General features: G+C 47.3%; 2 protein-coding genes across 5 annotated transcripts in view; one reads left to right on the plus strand and one right to left on the minus strand.

The window, feature by feature from the left end:
* The window catches only part of DHRS7B (dehydrogenase/reductase 7B), an 83748-nt gene that overhangs the window by 52174 nt on the left and 13390 nt on the right, over window positions 1–18184 (plus strand). For 3 of the 4 annotated variants that reach the window (XM_004709186.2, XM_045293286.1, XM_045293287.1), the window contains exons 2-7: window positions 2189–2368; window positions 4946–5055; window positions 5656–5872; window positions 6359–6451; window positions 10184–10336; window positions 13291–13513. In XM_004709186.2, the coding sequence (XP_004709243.1) occupies window positions 2206–2368; window positions 4946–5055; window positions 5656–5872; window positions 6359–6451; window positions 10184–10336; window positions 13291–13496 (942 nt within the window). In that variant the 5' untranslated portion in view covers window positions 2189–2205 and the 3' untranslated portion in view covers window positions 13497–13513. Of the gene's footprint in view, window positions 1–2188; window positions 2369–4945; window positions 5056–5655; window positions 5873–6358; window positions 6452–10183; window positions 10337–13290; window positions 17566–18184 lie in introns of those variants that run through there. The other variant, XM_045293285.1, reaches the window with a different exon arrangement.
* Window positions 16566–18184, minus strand: part of TMEM11 (transmembrane protein 11) — a 20112-nt gene continuing 18493 nt past the window's right edge. Inside the window, exon 2 of the mRNA XM_004709187.2 lies at window positions 16566–17429. Within this exon, the coding sequence (XP_004709244.1) occupies window positions 16913–17429 (517 nt within the window). The 3' untranslated portion in view covers window positions 16566–16912. The remainder of the gene's footprint in view (window positions 17430–18184) is intronic.

The following is an 18184-nucleotide window of genomic DNA, read 5'->3' on the forward strand; positions in this document are numbered from 1 at the left end:
TCTCCAGTGGCCTCCGTAGTTACCATCTTAACGGATGGCCTGGCCAGTTTTTTGTACAAAGTTTAATCATAGGGTCTTGAATTTTTTTATCAAGTGTTTTCCATTTTCCTACTTAAAAATTTAACTACAGGAGGGTTGAGGGAAGGCGGGGGAGAAAGGGAGACCCAATTACAAGGATCTACAACAGACAGTTGGGTGAAGGGAAACGTCAGACAGTGTATGACAAAATAATAATTATTTATAAATTATCAAGGGTTCATGAGAGAGGGGAAAAATGAGCTTGATAACAATGGCTCAATTGGATAGCAAATGTTTTGAGAATGATGAGGGAGAAATATACAAATGTGCTTGACACAATGGATGATGTGTGGATTGTGATGAGTTGTATGAGCCTCCAATAAAATGATTTTTTTTTTAAATTTTAACTAAAAGGTTTCTGAAGATACAAAAGGAAATTTCATTAAGCTATACATTTAATGAATTTTCTTTTGGAAAAATAAACTGATTTACAGGAAATCTTCCAGGTAGCCTTGGAAGTCACAGCTGTCTTGAATCATGCCGGCCGTTCATGTACTGAGCTTATCCTGAGCCAGGCACTGCTTGCGTGTCACATTCACTGTGCTCCCTAACAGATTTCCTGTGGGCGCCAGTCGGGCCCTTCAGGCTTTATAGAGATTGGAATACTGAAATCCAAAAAAAGTTAGGGTACTTCCTCAAGCTGGTTAGCGGTTGAGCCTACAGATCCAGCCAGGCTGGCTTAAAATCACCTCTGTAACCAAAGCCATTGCTTTACTGGACTATCAGTAAGTCATTGGCCCCCATAGCCTCTCCAGAGGCAGGTCTGAAATGGGACTGACAGAAAGGGCTCTGGTCTCCATGAGCCCAAGTATATAGAGTGACGCCTAGCTATCGGACCTAATGGGTCAAGTTATCCTCGGTTGTGTGAGCACCACAGTGCCGGCCCACAAGGATAAGCACTATGAGCAGGGCCCCCACCCCTGGTCTCTGGGATTACAGAATTCTTCAAGCAGGGTTCCACTCCTTGCTGATTATTTGCATTTATACTTCACATATACTGAATCCGACTCTAAACAAGTCAGTTTGCCCACTCAAGTTAGAACCAGAGTGTCCTGCAATGGGCAATTTAGCTTGGCAACAGGACAGCCCACCTGAGGGTGAACTTCAGGACTACTGTGACAGGTAAACGCATCTGATGTTCTGCAGTACCTGGCCCTGCTACATCACCAAGGCCAGGCTTGGGAAAAGAGGCAAGGCAGTTTCTTTAAACAATTTGGGTTAAGGAGAGAAAAATGGGCAGTGAGATGGATGAGGATTTCATATAGTTATTCTCATCTGATGACTGTCAAGCTCCAGTCTGACTTACATGCCCTTTAAGGATGCCTTGGGGGTGGACTTTTGTCTAGTAAACTTCACCCCCTTGTCAGGTGGCCCTACGAGGCATTTCCTTTAGAGTTACGGAATATGATGGGGAACCTCACTAACTCGGCTTTTATCTCTGTGTCTCCCCTGTTAGCTGTAGCTTTGGGCCCGTCGGCGTGGTTAGGCAGCTAAGAGAATGGAGGAGAGAGGGCTGTACTGTTGCACACACTCTGATGGGAGGGCAGGCCATTCATTGTGCTCAGCAAGGAGCTATGTTAATAGCCTGAACCTGTACCTCGGCTTGGCAAAGAGAGGTTCCATATCCTGCACCAGGTTTCCTTTGGGCATTGTGAGATCCTGTGAATATGGTGCATCTGTGGGCCACCATTTTGCAACCTAAAGGTGATCCTGCATAGGGTCCATCCCTCCATAGCTTCAGCTTAGAGTGAAGTCTGAGAAATTGTGTTTTTCTTCTCCCTTTCCTAGTTTCATAAATATGCATTAAAGTTCTCTTCACTGATCTCTGAGGGAGACTCAGGCAAGCACTGACCCACCACTACTTACCTTCTGTTCTTGCTTTTTGGTGCTGAGCTCCAAACACACCACCAGCCTCAGCATATTCTAGGGCCCACTCTATGCCTTTGGGGGTAATCTGAAGTCTGTGGCTGGGCTGTTGGATGTCCCCACATAAGTTGGGGGATAAAATACCTGTCACAGAGCACTGGTAACCTGAAGGGGACAATGAGCCTGGGCTCATTGGATAGCTTGAGCCTGTCTTGTCACTGATGTATGACTTTTGCTCTTCTAGGAGGAGTCTTCCTGAAAATGCAGGTCATGAGCCTGATCACACCCATGGCCCTCTTGCCTCTGCTCTGTGGCTGTGTGGGTATCTTCAGCCTTTTCAAGCTGCTGCGGCGGATGCGCATGAAAGCTTGCCTGCAGGACTCTGTCGTGGTCATCACGGGTGCCACCTCGGGGCTCGGCAAAGGTGGGTCCTAAGGGTGCCCCAGCTGAGATGCCCACAGTGGCTGGAAGGGCTTATAAGCGGGACAGCCTGGGTAGTGTGGGGATAGGCAGTACGGCCTGTTCGCTATATAACCGGAAAACAGCAGCAGCTTAAGTGACCTCTAACACTGTCAGTGTTAGAAGACCAGGCAAACAGTGACACCTGGGGGTAATCTGTCCCTCCTAGGGGATCCCCTGCTCAGTTCCAGCGACTATTGAAATGGGATTTCCCCGTGGGAAAAGTCCAATTTTCAAATACAAGTGACTAATCAAAACAGTGCTTTTAACTGTACAAGGGTCAAGCAGACATGGATTTTCCTAGACCTTGCCTGTCTGTCCTGAGTGTGCACTGTTCCCACCCCTTCCATGGGCTTAGACCATGCGGTGACCATTGCCACAGCACAGCCTCAACAGAGTTGTAGACCAAGCAGTGGAACTCAGCTGTTCCTGACAAGGGCTTCAGTGGTGCCGCACTCCAGTAAACATGTGTCCTGGGACCCAGGCCCAATCTAGAGGGCCCATTCATGAGCTGGGCACATCTGTCTTTCTCCCCATACATACTTTGGAGGCATGGTATGTGGGATCCCTGGCCCTTCCACAAATTCACTCACACCCCTCTGCAGCTTGCTGCTGCACTGGAGCTCTGCTCCAGGGACGAAAGGCCAAGAGGCACCTTGGATCACCTGCATAGTAAGACTTTGGGGGTTATTGTTCAGCCCACCATTTCTCATGTCCTGTGTGCCACATGGCAGGACAGACAGATGGCTACGAGGACCCCTTTCCCTGTAAGACTTCTTCTGGTGGAGATGTCTGTCTGTAAGACAGTCTGGTGGAGAAAGGGAGAGACAGGCAGTGTTTTTGTATTGCGGTAACATGGCATATTTATATTGCCATGTTTGGGCACTACATGTTTTACATGTATTAGCTCAGTTTTCACAGCTACGATTCAAAGAAGGCATGACTTCTGATTAGAAAGGGCCTAGCCGAGATGCAACTCCACACCTCTCTGGTTCAAGAGCTCAGTCTTCAGGTCTCAAAGCTGAGTCAGAGCTACTAAGTGAAGGTAGGCTGGTCCAGGAACCAGCAGCAGCCTGATTGTGCCACCACATAACGCTCCAGGGTACATGGCAACAGGGAAGCGTGAGGGAAGGCTTTGGGGAAAGAGGGTCCACAGACATGCCTCTGTGAATGTTAGACAAAGTCGCAGGTGAACGTTGACGGCTTATCAGATCTTGGGACAGCTGTTCTCAGGCTTATGCTACTGGCTGGGCCTTTGACCTCTCTGATCTTGGCCTAGCTTCAGAGTGGGGCCAAGCCCTATGTGATAACTGAGACACTTGGACCACCGTGATTCACTGGCAGCTTTCCCACTGAGGGCGATGAGACCTCAGGGCAAACCCATGTGAGTTGGATTGGAACTGTGCTCCATAGGGTTTTTAATGACTAGTTTTATGGAAGTACATTGCCATGAGGCACTTTATGTAATACTTCAGGGTGAGGATAGACAATGTCTCTTTATGCTTATGCACTTTAATATTCACTAGTTTGCTTTTAGAACATGTTTATAAAAAGGCAAAAATAATGCTTCCATTGTGATTTTTATTAACAAGCCCCCGCAATAGGGGATTAGATTGACCAAGGTGGGCTTCCTCTGACCACAGCCCTTCCCCAGTAGTTTTGACCCCAGAGCTAAGAGGTAACAGGAGGCCTGTACTGACTGAGAGGGAGGCCTGTGGCTAAGCCCAGAGCTGCTCACAGCTATAAGAAAAATCCAGATGGGGAGATAAAATGGAGGAAAAGCCTGGTTTTTACATAGTGGCCATGAACTGTGGCTAATTCACAAGTAACCCCAGAACCTCTGTGATGGATCTTGTGCTTGCCCCACTTACCTTCTGAATCACCCTGCCGTGGTTCTGGTTCTCCTCACTTCTTACCTGGAAATTGCAGGGCCCTCCATTGGCACCCTTCATGATAATTTGTTCTCATTTTTTCCCCCTCCCCAAGCCCTTCCTGTTGGCCCCCCCAACATTCTGTGCAATGGCATCTGCACACGGCCATCCGGTGTTCAGTTATTCCGTATCCACTGCCACAGCACTCTGGCTAAACGAACGAAAGCTGTGTGTCCTTAAGAAGGCCTGTCCTTCTCAGTGCAATGCTCTGTAGTCCCCTCCAGAACCCCACACACACCTGTGCCCCCTGCACTAAATGACCTGGGAAATAGCCTGCTGGTTGCTAGAGTTCAGGCCTTACAGACCAGGTGTGGGAGCCATGGCTACTACCAGGTTGTTGTGGGATCAAGATAATGCCCATAAGAGTGCTCAAGGTTTAACAAAGCCACCATGAGCACAATACTAAGTGCTCAGCCCTGCTCTGCCCTTGGTCTTGTGATGGAGCGTTCTAAGGGTAGCATGAGAACAGCTCTGGCCTGGAGCCATGCTCCAGGAGGCCTTCCGGTCCCTAGAAGGGTTCACACATGACAGCTCTGAAGTACAGTAGGGTCAGCTGCCCCCTATGAGAGAGGGCACACACTTGCTCAGCAGTAAGCATTCTTTTCTTTTAGAATGCGCCAAAGTCTTCCACGCTGCGGGTGCTAAGCTGGTGCTCTGTGGCCGTAACAAGGAAGTCCTGGATGAGCTCACCAGAGGCTTGGCTCCTTCTTGCACCACACAGGTGAGTTAGCAGTCTGGTGCCCCTGGTGGTGCCATCTAGGTTGAAACCCTGGCTACCATTTACTGGCGTTGGGAAGTGTCCTCTGTGGAGTAGCCCTGCACCTCCCACTTGACTAGCTAACCCCGCTCATCTCACTCAGAGTACTCCGTGTTTAATTTCTCTCACGCCTGCCCTTCCTTTGGTTTTCTTTATAATTAAAGAGTCTGTACTTCTGCACCATGAGCCGCTGGAGAGCAGTAACCATGTCTGTCTTATTTCCCGCTGTGTCCCAGTGCCTGGCACGTAGGGAATGTATCAAAACTGTTCTCATTTTTTAAAAAGTGAATTGACTACCTGTCTTAAGCAGGCCACTGCTTTTCAACTGTGGGACAGGGCGCCTCTGCACGCATCCTGTAAGCTCTACCCATGTAAGAGTCCTGTGTTCAGCTGTGTCGCTAACGAGGGTTGTGGCTAGCTCCTGGTGCCTGGATATTTTCTGTCAGAGAAGCTTCCTGGGTTGGGCATGGGCACTGTTCAGCCTTTCACCCATGCTCAGTGGCCACTTCCAGGACCCCTATACCCAGAAGGTAAATTTGGTGTCTGTTGTGTTTGACTGACCAGGTAAAGGTGTATAAGCCGTACGTAGTGGCCTTTGACCTGGCAGACCCCAGTGCCATTGTTGGAGCAGCAGCCAAGATTCTGCAGTGCTTTGGCCATGTGGACATACTGATCAACAATGCTGGGATCAGCTACCGTGGCGCCATCATGGATACCAGCACAGCTGTGGACAAGAGAGTGATGGAGACCAACTACTTTGGCCCAGTTGCTCTAACAAAAGGTAAATTATTTAGGTTTTCTAAAGAGTGGGGAAATCCCTGTTGAGTTCTACTGTTTACTTGGACTCTCTAGCTTAATGCCGTTGTCCCTGCCCTCTACTTTACCCCCAAATGGGTATTGTCCTTAGAACTGGGCTGAATGCTTTTCTGACCATTTATGTACATTGTCTTGTTGCTTTATAGCTCCAAGACTCATTCTCCATAGTGATATTTCCATCTGCACAGTAGTGCCTCCATGCTGTCTTCATATCCAGCAGACTACAGTCGGGGGAGGGGCTGGGACATAAGCTGCTGTAGAAAGGTCTAGGCCTCTGGGCTCTCTCTCCTCCCTGCCTGCAGAATGCTAGGCGTAGGGACTTCAGAGTTCCAGTGGAGCACATTCTCCACACTGAAGGGCTTCATTACTCAGTAAATAGCTCCAGCTGCTTGGTGTCAGGAGCCACGAACCACAGGGAATGACCCTCTAAAGCGTAGCCTTCTTTTCTTAGCACTTCTGCCCTCTATGATTGAGAAGAAACAAGGCCACATTGTCGTGATCAGCAGTATCCAGGGCAAAATCAGCATACCTTTTCGATCGGCCTGTGAGTACTTCCCCCTGGTTCTCGTGTTTGATTGGTTGGTTTGTTTTTTTTCCATCTGATTGTAAAGATCATACATGTTTACTGTCCGGGATTCAAGCACTAAAGGAAGGACACCATACAGAATATGCGCTCCGGAGACAAAACCTGACTGAAAGTCTCAGCTGCTCTCTTCACTCTGTGCAGCCCTGGACCAGTGCCCCCCTCTCTGTACCTCAGGTCTCATTTACAGTGTGGACAGTTCAAATAACCAACTCAGAAGGCATGGGGAAAATGAATGAGCTGTATTATGTGTATTATGAGTAAAGTACGTGGAACCCTACCTACCAGGCCCCTCATATAATCCACAGCTGCGGGTGTTATCAGGAGCACTACATCTTAGCTATAACTAGTTACTACTGTGGACAAACGCCCTCTCCCACATCTAATGAGGAAAAATAGCACTCTGCTTTGTGCTTTGCTCACTCGACCCGTGGCTTCTCAGAGTGGAGCAGCACAGTGGAGCTGACCCACCATTTGGAGCTGAAGGGATATGACCTTTCCTTTGTAGTCATTCCCTACTGGTGACTGCAGGAGGATTTCTTCCATGGGGCCTCTGAGCACAGCGACAGCGCTGTGCTGTGTAGAACCCTCCCTAATGCTTCTTGCTCTGGGCACTCCTACAGGGCTTCAATGACATAAGTTCACAAATGCTCCCTTAGGAAATAGTGGGTCAGACTCAAAACTGAAACTGCCAAATTGATTTCCAGTTCACATTCTCCCCTGCACAACTGAGAGGAGACTTGAGCACGAATTGGGTGAAGTAGCATCATGTCTGTACACCATTGTGCTCACCAGCACGGAGATTCTGGAATTTTGTTTCTGAGATATTGAAGGTAATTACAGAACTTGTCCTGGGAATACGTTTCTTCCATTCTGTGAGGATGCACCAATTTATCACAGCCAAGTCTACTTCCAGATGCTGCTCAGCCCTGCCTGTTGAGGGCCGCAATGACGGTGACTAGCGCTTACTTCCACCCCACTGTAACCCGTCATCTAAACAGGAAATGTGACAATTCCACTGTCTTTCAGGCAGCAGTGCTGGCTCATTCTTTTAGAAGAGCTGTCTGGCCCGTGCCACTGGTGGCACAGTGGCGCAAGCCCGGTGCCAGCCCGGCAGTGCACTGTCAGAGATGCTGCAGTCTGCTCCAGTGAAGAGTGGGGTGCACTCAGCAGCTGTGGGTTGGTTTCAGTTTGGCTTTGCTCCAAGACAGATTTCTTACCTCCCTGCCCATCAGGGTCCTTACTGAGAGGAGATTCAGTTAGTATAACTGCCTCAGATCAGTAAGCTGTAGTGCTCACTGCCCTGTGTGTCTCCATGACTCTGCTCTTTAAAACCAGTAGAACGCCTCATCATTCTCCACAGAGTGGCTGACGGTTATAACTACTACCCCACCAGGCCTCCTCTGGTAACATGTTAGTAGTAAATAAGTCTGGGTCAAAGATAGCAGTGTTTTCTCTACTGTTCACCTAGAAAAGGACCGCTTTCTACTCCCATAATGATTTAGTCTTGGAAACTCGCAGGGGGCAGTTCTACCCTGTCATATAGGATCAGAGTCAGCATCGACTCAATGGCATTGAGTTTGGTTTTGGTTTAGTTCTGTTCATATTCTTTCAGTTTGCCCCGTAAGATTGAAATTATTCTCACACTCCACCTTAATGTAGGCTTCGGCCTGATGCTGCCTGCTGGGTAAGTGTAAAGTGGTGTGCTGGTCAGTGGTTTGGGGAACAATCCATGGAATGCCTATAGCAGTTCGATCTACAGGGCATGACATGACAGTCATCAGCACGACCTAGCCAAGGCCCCACAGCCTAAAAACCCAAAGGAGGACCCCCAAGAGAGCTGCACCTGTGCAATTATGGCCCATAGGAGCCATTTCCTCTCCGTGAGCTAACCTGAGGGCACCATGTCTCAAAGGCTCCACAGCAAGCTCAGAACCCAAGTGGTGCCTCTGGCAACCCCCTACGTCTGTGATCTTTCCCTGTCTATTGTCCTTTGGTTGGTTGGATGCCCCTTCTCAAAGCTAAAGTGATCGTATCCCCGAGTAGCAGGGGGCATTGGTTTCAGATGAGATGACCATTCTGCTCTCCTGGCAGAGTGCTTGCTGTTGAGTGCAGAGGTGGAAGCCCTGGTATTCTGGTCAAGGCTCACACTTGGTAGTCAGAGGAAAGGCACACAGAAAACTGGCTGAGATGCACTCATACCTACAGGGGACTCTGGCAGAACCATTTAGGCAGCAGCTAGACACACTCACGGCAATCAGGACAGCCAGCTCTGACTGGGAAACCAGGCAGCACAGCAGTGTGTGGGTCTTCGGGGGCTGCCTGGAGAGCTGCAGGGGAAACGTGTGGGCTCGTTTCTATAATAAAATACATCTGTGTCAGACACATGCACTTACAAAAAAGTTATCTCACTCGGGAGTAAGATTTGAGTCAGAATTTTCATTTTGTACTATTTGAATGTTTACCTGAGTTAGTTTATTGCGCCAACCTCACCGATAAACACGTGGGCTTAATTGAAGGGTGGAGAGATAAATGCCTCGGTGAGCCTCGCCTCCAGTTCTCAGGTCTCTTGCATTGTGATGGTCGCACCAGGGTGCAACTGCCTTAGCAGTTCCCTGCTTCAGCTGCAAAGCTGACTTCCTGAAAGACATCCCCAAGGAGAAGCCACATGGACCTACCCAGATGCAGCCCTGGGTGCTGGAGCAGCCGTGTAGAGACCCCTGCCAGTGCTGAGATGTTTACACGTTCACTGACTTGGCTTTCCTCCTGCAGTCAGCATCATTGCTTCTGTTTTGCAGTCAGCATCATTGCGAGATGGAGGAGGACTTTGTGGACTGGTGTTGGACCATATGGGTTAATGGATGAATATTGGACTTGTGGGCTTGGGCTTTATGAGTTGGGATGTTTTCTTGATGCACAGTTAACCTTTATATAAAACTTTTTTAATGCTTGAAAATTCAGCACCTACATACCCCCAACTACCTATAAAACTCTTGTACATGAGTTTCTGTGGATTTGTTTCCCTAAAGTACCCAGACTAATACATTACCCAAATCCAAAAGTCCCGTTGCCATTGAGTGAGTCCCCAGCCCATAATTGTTAACAGGACTGCTCCGTGGAGTTTTCCTGGCTGTAATCTTTATACAGAGGCAGAGTGCCAGGGCGCTCTCTCATAGTGCCCCAGGTAAGTTTGAACCAATAACTTTTAATTTAGTAACTGATCACAATCCACTTTTACCACCCAGTGACCTATGCTTTACTGAAACCCACAAAATCGAACCCGTTGCCATTGACTCAATTCCAATTCACAGGGTTCCTGGGGGTATCAATCTTCTGGAGGAGTGGCTAGTGGGTTAGAACTGCCAACCTTTCAGTTAACAGTCTAGTACTTAACAGACACACCTTAGGCATTAAGTTTTGTTGTTAACTTTTAATTTGGAATAATTCCCGAAATTATAGGAGCAGTGCAAAGAACTCCCAATTGTTTTACTTTCCCCCCACCATGAACCATTTGAGAGAAAGATGGAGACAGGAGACACAATAGTATGTTTCCTAAGAGTAAAGACGTGGTGCCATTACAACCAAGAAGGCAGCACCAATTTGCTATAATCTAAGGGGAAGAGTGGGGTTATAGGTTCGAGACCTGTGTCCCACCTCGGAGCACTCACCTCTCTTGGCCACACCCCTTTGCAGATGCAGCCTCCAAGCATGCAACCCAAGCATTCTTCGACTGTCTTCGTGCAGAGATGGAGCAGCATGGAATCGATGTGACTGTGATCAGCCCAAGCTACATTCACACTAACCTCTCCCTAAACGCCATTACTGCGGATGGTTCCAGATATGGAGGTGAGGCCTGCTCCTTCCTGCAAGAACTGTGACACATGCTTGGCTCTTACCTCTAAGTTTTGCTCTATAGATCTTAGTTGCAGAAGGTAACCTTGTTGAGTAACCTTCACTTTCCCACCATGAGCCACCTTTAGCCCAAGCAACATTGATCCAGCTTTTGAAATAGTGTTGAGAGGTAGACAAAAAGCTCTTTAAGCCAAAATGCTTCAAAACTCTCCAGTAATCCATCTCCAGATTCTGTGGTCAAGGAGTATCATTAGGATCAGGATTAAAGTTGATCATCTTCACAAATCAAAGCTTTCTTGACCCAAGAGGTTCCCTGGCCTGTGTGTTGAGAAATGCCTACCTCGGAGCACTAAACAAAAGCTGTCTTCTGGGTGACCTGGGCAAAACCTTTAAGAGCCTCTGCCTTGGCTTCAGAGTAAATCTGCGCTGGTCTGCAGACACCTGGCTCAGCACCCAGGTCCAGAGAGACCAGGAGGTTCCTATGACTCAGATCACAGTGGACCTGTGCATGGCACCACTTTGGTGCTGACTCTGCCCCTTCCTTTGTGTGTCTGCATGCCCCACCATCCCCAGCCTTGTGCCAACCAAGCTTGTGCTCCAAAAAGCCCTGCCTGCGTTTGGCAAGCGCATCTCTCTTAGGTACTTCTCCCCATACTGAATGTTGGCACAGGGCTGTGGGGCAACAAAGGTTCATACAGACTTTTTCAAAATCCCCTCTGGCGGCATGTAAAAATATGTAACCATCAGTGATCCTCTAGTAACAGAGGCAGGTGAGAATAGACATTGGTGAGGCAGCTCAGGCACCAGATTGACACGAGAACTGGTCAGGCTTTGGGGAAAAGCTCAGACCTTTAGGGAAGAAGGCGCATTAGTTATAACCTTGTTTGAGGTGCCAAGAGTTGGCTCCGATTCAGCAACTGCACGACAGAACATGTTGGTTTTGAGCCCATTGTTGCACCACTGTGTCTATCCATTTTGTTGAGGATCTTCCTTCTTTATCGCTGACCCTCTGTTTCATGGAGCACAAGACAGATTTGTCTGTTCTTTGGCAGTCTGCAGTAATGTCTGCATTCTCCAGCTGCCCTTTGAAATTTTCTTTTCAGCTCTTTTACTTTATCATTTCTTCCAATTGTTTTAACTACTTTAGTCGCTTTTCTTAAATGTTTATGATGTTCTTGATCTCATTCAACAACAGCTCGTCAAGTCTTCTGTCCAGTGAGTCAAATATGTTCTCAAAATTTCAGTGGGATATACTCAATGTTATATTTTGGCTCTCGTGGACTTTTTGTTGTTGAAATTGCAACTTGAATTTGCATATGAGAATTGATGATCTGTTCCAATTAGCCCTGGCCTTGCTAATATTGAGCTTCTTCATTGCCTTTGCTCACAGATATTGTCAATTTGATCCCTGTGTATTCTATCTGGCAAAGTCTACGTGTATAGCCACCATTTATATTGTTGATCAGGTATTTGCCATTAAGAAGTTATTAGTCTTGAAATATTCTATCATGATATCTCCAACTTCATTTATATCATCAAGGCCATGTTCTCCAACTATTGTCTTTGGTTCCAACTGCCAATAATTATCAATGCATTTTATTGCATGTTGACCAATTTTAGACTGAAGTTTATAGAATTCAATTCCTTCATCACTAGCTTTACCGGTTGGTGTATGCTTTTGAGTAATAGTTGTATTAACTGTACATTCTTATAGACATATAGCTGTTATTCTGTCACAGTATAATTCAAGATAAATCTCCAAATCTTTTTGACAATTAATGTGATACCATTTTTCTCAATCTATCATTCCTAATGTAGCAAATCATATTCAAAATGGTCGATACCAGTCGGCTTCAGTTCACTATATTAGGATATCAATCTTTAAGCCATTTTTTAAATACTAAAAAAAAATCTTATTGGCCATTTCCAATTTTCCTAGATTCTTGGTATATTCCAGTTTTCCCAGATTCATACTTGATATATAGTCCACATTGTGATTATTAATGGAGGTTTGCAGCTGTTGCTTGTCATTTGGAGTTGTGCCCCGTTAGCAAATGAAGTCCCCCAAACTTTATTCCATCCAAGTCCTTAAAGTCAAAATGAGAGCTGTACCCTCAAAATAGAGTTGACTTTAAGGACTTGGATAGAGTTAAGTGTTTTCCACCAAAGGGGCTCATCTTCTGACACTTCATAAAAATTTTAGTGCAAATACCTGAAAATTTGACAGCCTAGGCTTCCGAGTCAATTCTTAAGCATGGAAGCTCCATTGAAACCTGTTCCCCATGAGTGACCCTGCTGGTATTTGAAATAAAGGGGGCACGACTAGCAGCATCATGTAAGTCACTGGAGTGAGTACAAATGGCAGATGAATGGTGGTTGTTAGTGCCCCCAAACCCCCTCATCTGTCTAACATCTGAAATGAAGCAGGAGTTCTTCCTTGTAATCTAGCCAGTTAACCATGGCATTTGGAACTTAGTTCTCTGTACTCTCCTACATTTTTCATTTTTGCTTTTAGTGAGCTTATATGCACATGTAGGCCCTGATCCCTCCCATTTGGGGGTAGACCTGAAGCCAATGTACTACCCAAAACAGATCAGGTCACACAGTATCCCTAGGGAATAACTGCTCCAATATGTAAAGTTATCTAAGAAAGACCCCCAAACTCCACAGGTGTGGTATGAGGGGCTTCCTCCTAGAGACTCCATGTGGGTTGGCCTTCACCTTTTTCCTTTTTCATAGAACTTCAAGTAGTCAGGTTCTCTGTTGGTTAAAACTGATTCTGGGACTCCCTGGTCTAATTGTCTTGGTCCTTGCCACTGTTAGGAAAGCCCAGGCTCTTCCCTCCCATATTGTGTGATGTGAACTTGATGGGGACTGCAATAGTACACCTGACGGTCCCACCAGCCCACTTCTGTGTTTACATTTTGGTTTTGTTCTGTATATTTTAGTTATGGACACAACCACAGCCCAGGCCAGGAGCCCTACAGAGGTGGCCCGAGATATCCTTGCTGCTGTGGCAAGGAAGAAGAAAGAGGTGATCCTGTCTGACCTGCTCCCTTTTTTGGCCATTTACATTCGAACTCTGACTCCTGGACTCTTCTTTAGCCTCATGGCTTCTAGGGCCCGAAAAGAGCAGAAATCCAAGGACTCCTAATCCTGGCCAGAGATACGGTAGGACGGCTGTACTTTTGGGGGGAATGATTATTCTACAATGGATGTGTCTATGTGTGGGTCTAAGATTTGCCAGTTGGGAAAACATGTCTAGAGACCTCTGGCCAGGTGCCCTATTGGCAGAGAATAGGGACCCAAAACAACAAGGCTTGTTTCCTGTGTAAAGTAAACAAAATGGGTAGTGGCTCTAAAAGCATGAAGTAATGGTTAGAGCAGGCAGGAGCCATAGTCCACTAGGGTCCACAGGACCAAACTCATTTGAGTTTCAGCATCAGCAGATCCTAGAAATGGTCTTGGACATTAACTGGCCCAGTTGTTCTCACCTTTAACTTATGCAAATTGCTTTAGCTGTGAGAAAGGGAGAGTGGATGACCATGAACAACACATCTTGAGCATTCCAGGGCTCCTTGGTTGAACCATGATTGATCTCCATTTTCTATTGTCTACCATTGACTTCCTCGTGTGGAAAGGAGGGGTGGTCATTAAAATTAGAGCCAGCACACACTTCCCTAAAGAGATATCAAAAAAAAGAGATCTCATGTCTGAGTCTGATTTAATAGCAGGTTTTTGATAACACACAGAGACACAGTATCCTGTCCCTGTAGAACACTACTTAGGCATCATGTCCAGGTGCTACTCTTTCCATGAACTGAAGTGGTCAGCAAAGCTGAGGGAATTTCTCAAAAGACAAGAACACCACCTGTTAAGATTGGTGGTTTTAGGAACCATTGCAACAGGTCGCCAAGAACTCTGTTTAAATGTAGTTCACCACCTGGGACATGAGTCTCTCAACCTAGACAGCCCCTCCTCTCTTTCTAACCCACACATGCAATACTGTTGGTATGCTCATTAATTAACACCAACATTCAATTTACTTCCTAAACTTTGTTCAAATTTGATCTACCACACATGGAAAAAACAGAGAAAAGGATATAATGCAAACTGATCAATTGTTAAGTCTAGGTAGAGAAGGCTGGGTGCCAGCAGCTGGATCTGTAGTCTCAACATGTTCGTGAGCACCAGCAGCAAAAAAACCCGACAGCCCAGTGTCCCCACCTGCACTTGCACCACCAGCAGCAAGACCTTGAACTGAGAGCAGGAGGGTTCCTGAACTACTTCCACACTCCTGTCACTCTGACTGACATCAGTTGACAGCATTGCCCAGAGAATTGCCAAAAAGCTTCACTAATAGAGCCCCCTAGGCTTTCTTGCTTATATCTCCACCCGGTCTTTCACTGTCAGGAGATGCTCTGGGGACACAATGTATTGTTCAAACCAGTGTCTGAAACGTGTCACTAGAGGGGTGCTGCTGCGGCACCAGTTTGTCTTTTCTTATCTTGTCTTCATCCTGGTTCTGTCATCCTTAACTGAGAATACTTGAAAACACTGTTTAATTGGTTCTACCTCCAGATGGCAAATTTCAAAGGCCCTTTGCTCTTTGCGTCTCTTGGTGTTTTACTGCCCTGGACAGAAGCTCTGGCATCAAGCCATAGCCAAAGGCTGAGAGACAAGACCATTTGTTTTCCAGATTCACAATTGTCCACCTGTGCTCTTAAGAGTGGATGGCATATGACACTGATAGTTGGAAGGACCAGCAGATGTAGACACGAGAGCCAGAGACTGCCAGGGGCAGAGCAAGGCCTGGAAAGTGGCTCAGGTCAGAGTGCCTGCCCATACCTCTACTTTTCCTGACTAACTGTCCTTTCTCACAGACTCACCCATCTCTAAACTGGGTGTAGGTGAGTGGATGTCTAAAACTGTGTTACATGATCTGTTCCTTGGGAGCGTATCTACAGGCGCCATATGCGAATGTGGTCCCTGCTTTCAGCTCACAATTGTTAGTGTGGTAGCACGTCAGAAATGCCGAGCTGCTCTTGGTAGAATGGTAGTGGAGCCTGGCATCTAAAAGGCAGGAAAGCTCTGCATTGGTGCTTTTCTTAGCATGTAGGCCTGTCCTCTGTTCACCTCATCACCTCATTCTCCCCTCCTCTTGGCGAGGAAGCATCACATGCCATTTCTCTCTGGATTCATATATCCAACAAAAACCACTTTATCCAGGACTGCTGGGAAACACATGGAGCAACACTACTGGCACCTAGTTACTAATTAGGGTGAGGGATTTTGCTCCAAGCACCTCCCAATTTTGGAAGTACCAGGAAAACACCCACCACTCTTGCACTTCAGGCTATAATGCTAGCTCTTAGGCCGCCCCCCAGGGTCCTGGCATTGGCCTTCAACACAGAGAGAGAACCCAAGACCGTTGGCCACCTAGAGTTCTGAGTAGGCATAAACTTAAACTTGATAAATCCTTAGGCATCCAAGGCCCCTTTTTAAAATCTTCCAAAGTTCTGGATCTTCCTGCCAAAGTAGCCCAGTCTCACCCTACCTTATAAGCTCCCCCAGCTAAGAATTCCTCCCTCTTCATCAGACCTTTCTAGTGGGTGAGCTTAAACTAGGTCAGAAATTTCTAAAAAACCAAACAAACCAGTATATAGCTCTTTAAAGGTGACTGAGGAGCAAAGACCTTGGGAAGGTTACGGTTTAAGGTAAAGGGTGTGCGGCCTCTGCAGAAGAGATTGTTCATTCATTGGAGCCTTGGAAAGAGCATGGTAGATAATGCTTAGTACACCTTCCTAGAGGCTGAGCCTCCTCTCAAGAGGAGGGGTTGTTCTCAAAGACAGGGAACATGTACCAGGTGGACTCAGGGTGCACTAGGAACCATTGGTCCTTTAAAGATACTGGTTGTCTCCTAGCCAGAATCTCTAGGGAAGCAGCCCCAGGTGCACCCAAGAGAACCTCAACCTCTAGGGTATACATCCCCCTACCTTGCCTCACTTTGTCCTTGGGGACAACAGGAGAAGGAAGGTCATGGCTTCAGGAAGGCCTTGTTGCCTGGGATCCAGGGCTATCCTTCTTCTTAAAGCCTTCTCTTGTGCGGGTGGAAACTCAAGCTGCCACAAGGAGTAGGGAGGGCAGGCAGGCAGGCCATGGGGCCCTCTCCTCGCATGTGCCCAGAGCAGACTACAAGTAAAGCATGAAGAGAGAAAACACCTGCAATTGAAACACTCATTTTAATGGTCAATAGCTTCTGGTTGGCTCTGGATGGTACAGTTAAACAATATACTTTAGACACCCTTACCCAAAATATGTTCACACCCCTCAGTAGCATTTGCTTCATCAGCATTCCACTGCCCAGTTAGATGTCCACAGCTTCAGACCCCCTTCTTGGGTTATAGAGGTCCACACCTTAGTGTAATGAGCTAAAGAACCTCCTGGTACACCTTGATCGTTATTTTTAAAAAATAACAAATGTTAACCAAATACCTTCCCAGGCTGTGCTGTTTCATCTGAGTACTGTTGTCTCTGGGCTGTTTCGCGTTCTTTCCTTCCCTCCTGAAATCATACAGCACAGAGTTCGTAAATCTTCTTTACACAGTACACCAGCGCAGCGAATGCTATTGTGTTGTGCAGTCTCTTTCTGTGCAAGTCGTCCTTCCGGACCAGCACCACTGGGGTGGAGGAAGTGAGTGTGTGCAGAGGCAGGCGTGACAGTTTGTAGGCATCATACTCCACTTGGTACTTGCAGCAAGGGTCAAACTGCCAAGAGATCCCATACAGGGTACAGCAGGCCAGGCTCAGCACACCAGCTGGCAGGGAGATGTAATGAGAATACTCCAGGGGCAGGGCCAGTGGGGTGCAGAGGCAGGCAGTGCCCGCCAGCACAGCGGTCTTGTGCAGACAGTTGCCCACAGTGATCCAGCGGGCAGTCTCGTCGCCGATGCGTGTGGGCTCGATCACAATATACTTGTACTGTGCTTCCAAGGCCTGCTCCAGCTCGTATTCAAACTGGTCTTGGGCGTTCTCCCCATTGTAGATCTCGTGCACAATGTAGCAGTCTGTAGCAGAGAGGCTCACCCTGGGGCGGAAGGGTGGGCAAGAGCGACATGTCAGACAAGAAGCACTACTACATAGCTTTACTAAATCCTGATCTGAAGGCAACGCACCAATTGGTATTTAACTCCTCTCAACCCAATAAACCTGCCTTTTCCAAAGAGAAGAAAACGGAGGAGGACTGGTCTCAGAGCAGTATGTCCTGCACCGGGGGGTTGGTCACACCCAATCACAGCAGGATGAAAGCTGCTATTGCATTAACCGGGCAAGGAGTCATCTTTGGGGAAAAGACCAGACACCTTGTCCCACACCCCTGCTGTTCCCCAAAAGTCATCCTTAGCCCTCAGAACAAACTGCTTAATCTTGGGTGATGAACTGCTTCTAGCCTTTGTGAGGAGCACACTGGCACCTCACTCTGCTGGAAAGGCCCTCCACGGGGAGAATAAGGTCACCAGCGCCCTAGCCCACAACTAGGATAGAACCAAACTCACTGCCATCCCGACTCATGGTGACCTACTGAACCAGGGTAGAACCGCCCCCTGTGAGTTTCTGAGACTGTAAAAAGCCCTTTCTCCCAGGGAGCAGCTGGTGATTTTTGTACTGTTGATGTTGGGATTGCAGCCCAACATATAACCACTGTCATCAGGGCTCCTTACAACTAAGACAACATCTTGGGATCAAACAAGCACTGAGATAACACACCCTCCCTTTCAAGTAAATTGCCAACTGGTCCCGGCTCCCACAGACCTAAGGAGCAGCCCAATCCTACCAGTGCCATCC

This window comes from Echinops telfairi, unplaced genomic scaffold (assembly GCF_000313985.2).
Source record: "Echinops telfairi isolate 266 unplaced genomic scaffold, ASM31398v2 ScPeMD7_2010;HRSCAF=2546, whole genome shotgun sequence".
Lineage (NCBI taxonomy): Eukaryota > Metazoa > Chordata > Mammalia > Afrosoricida > Tenrecidae > Echinops > Echinops telfairi.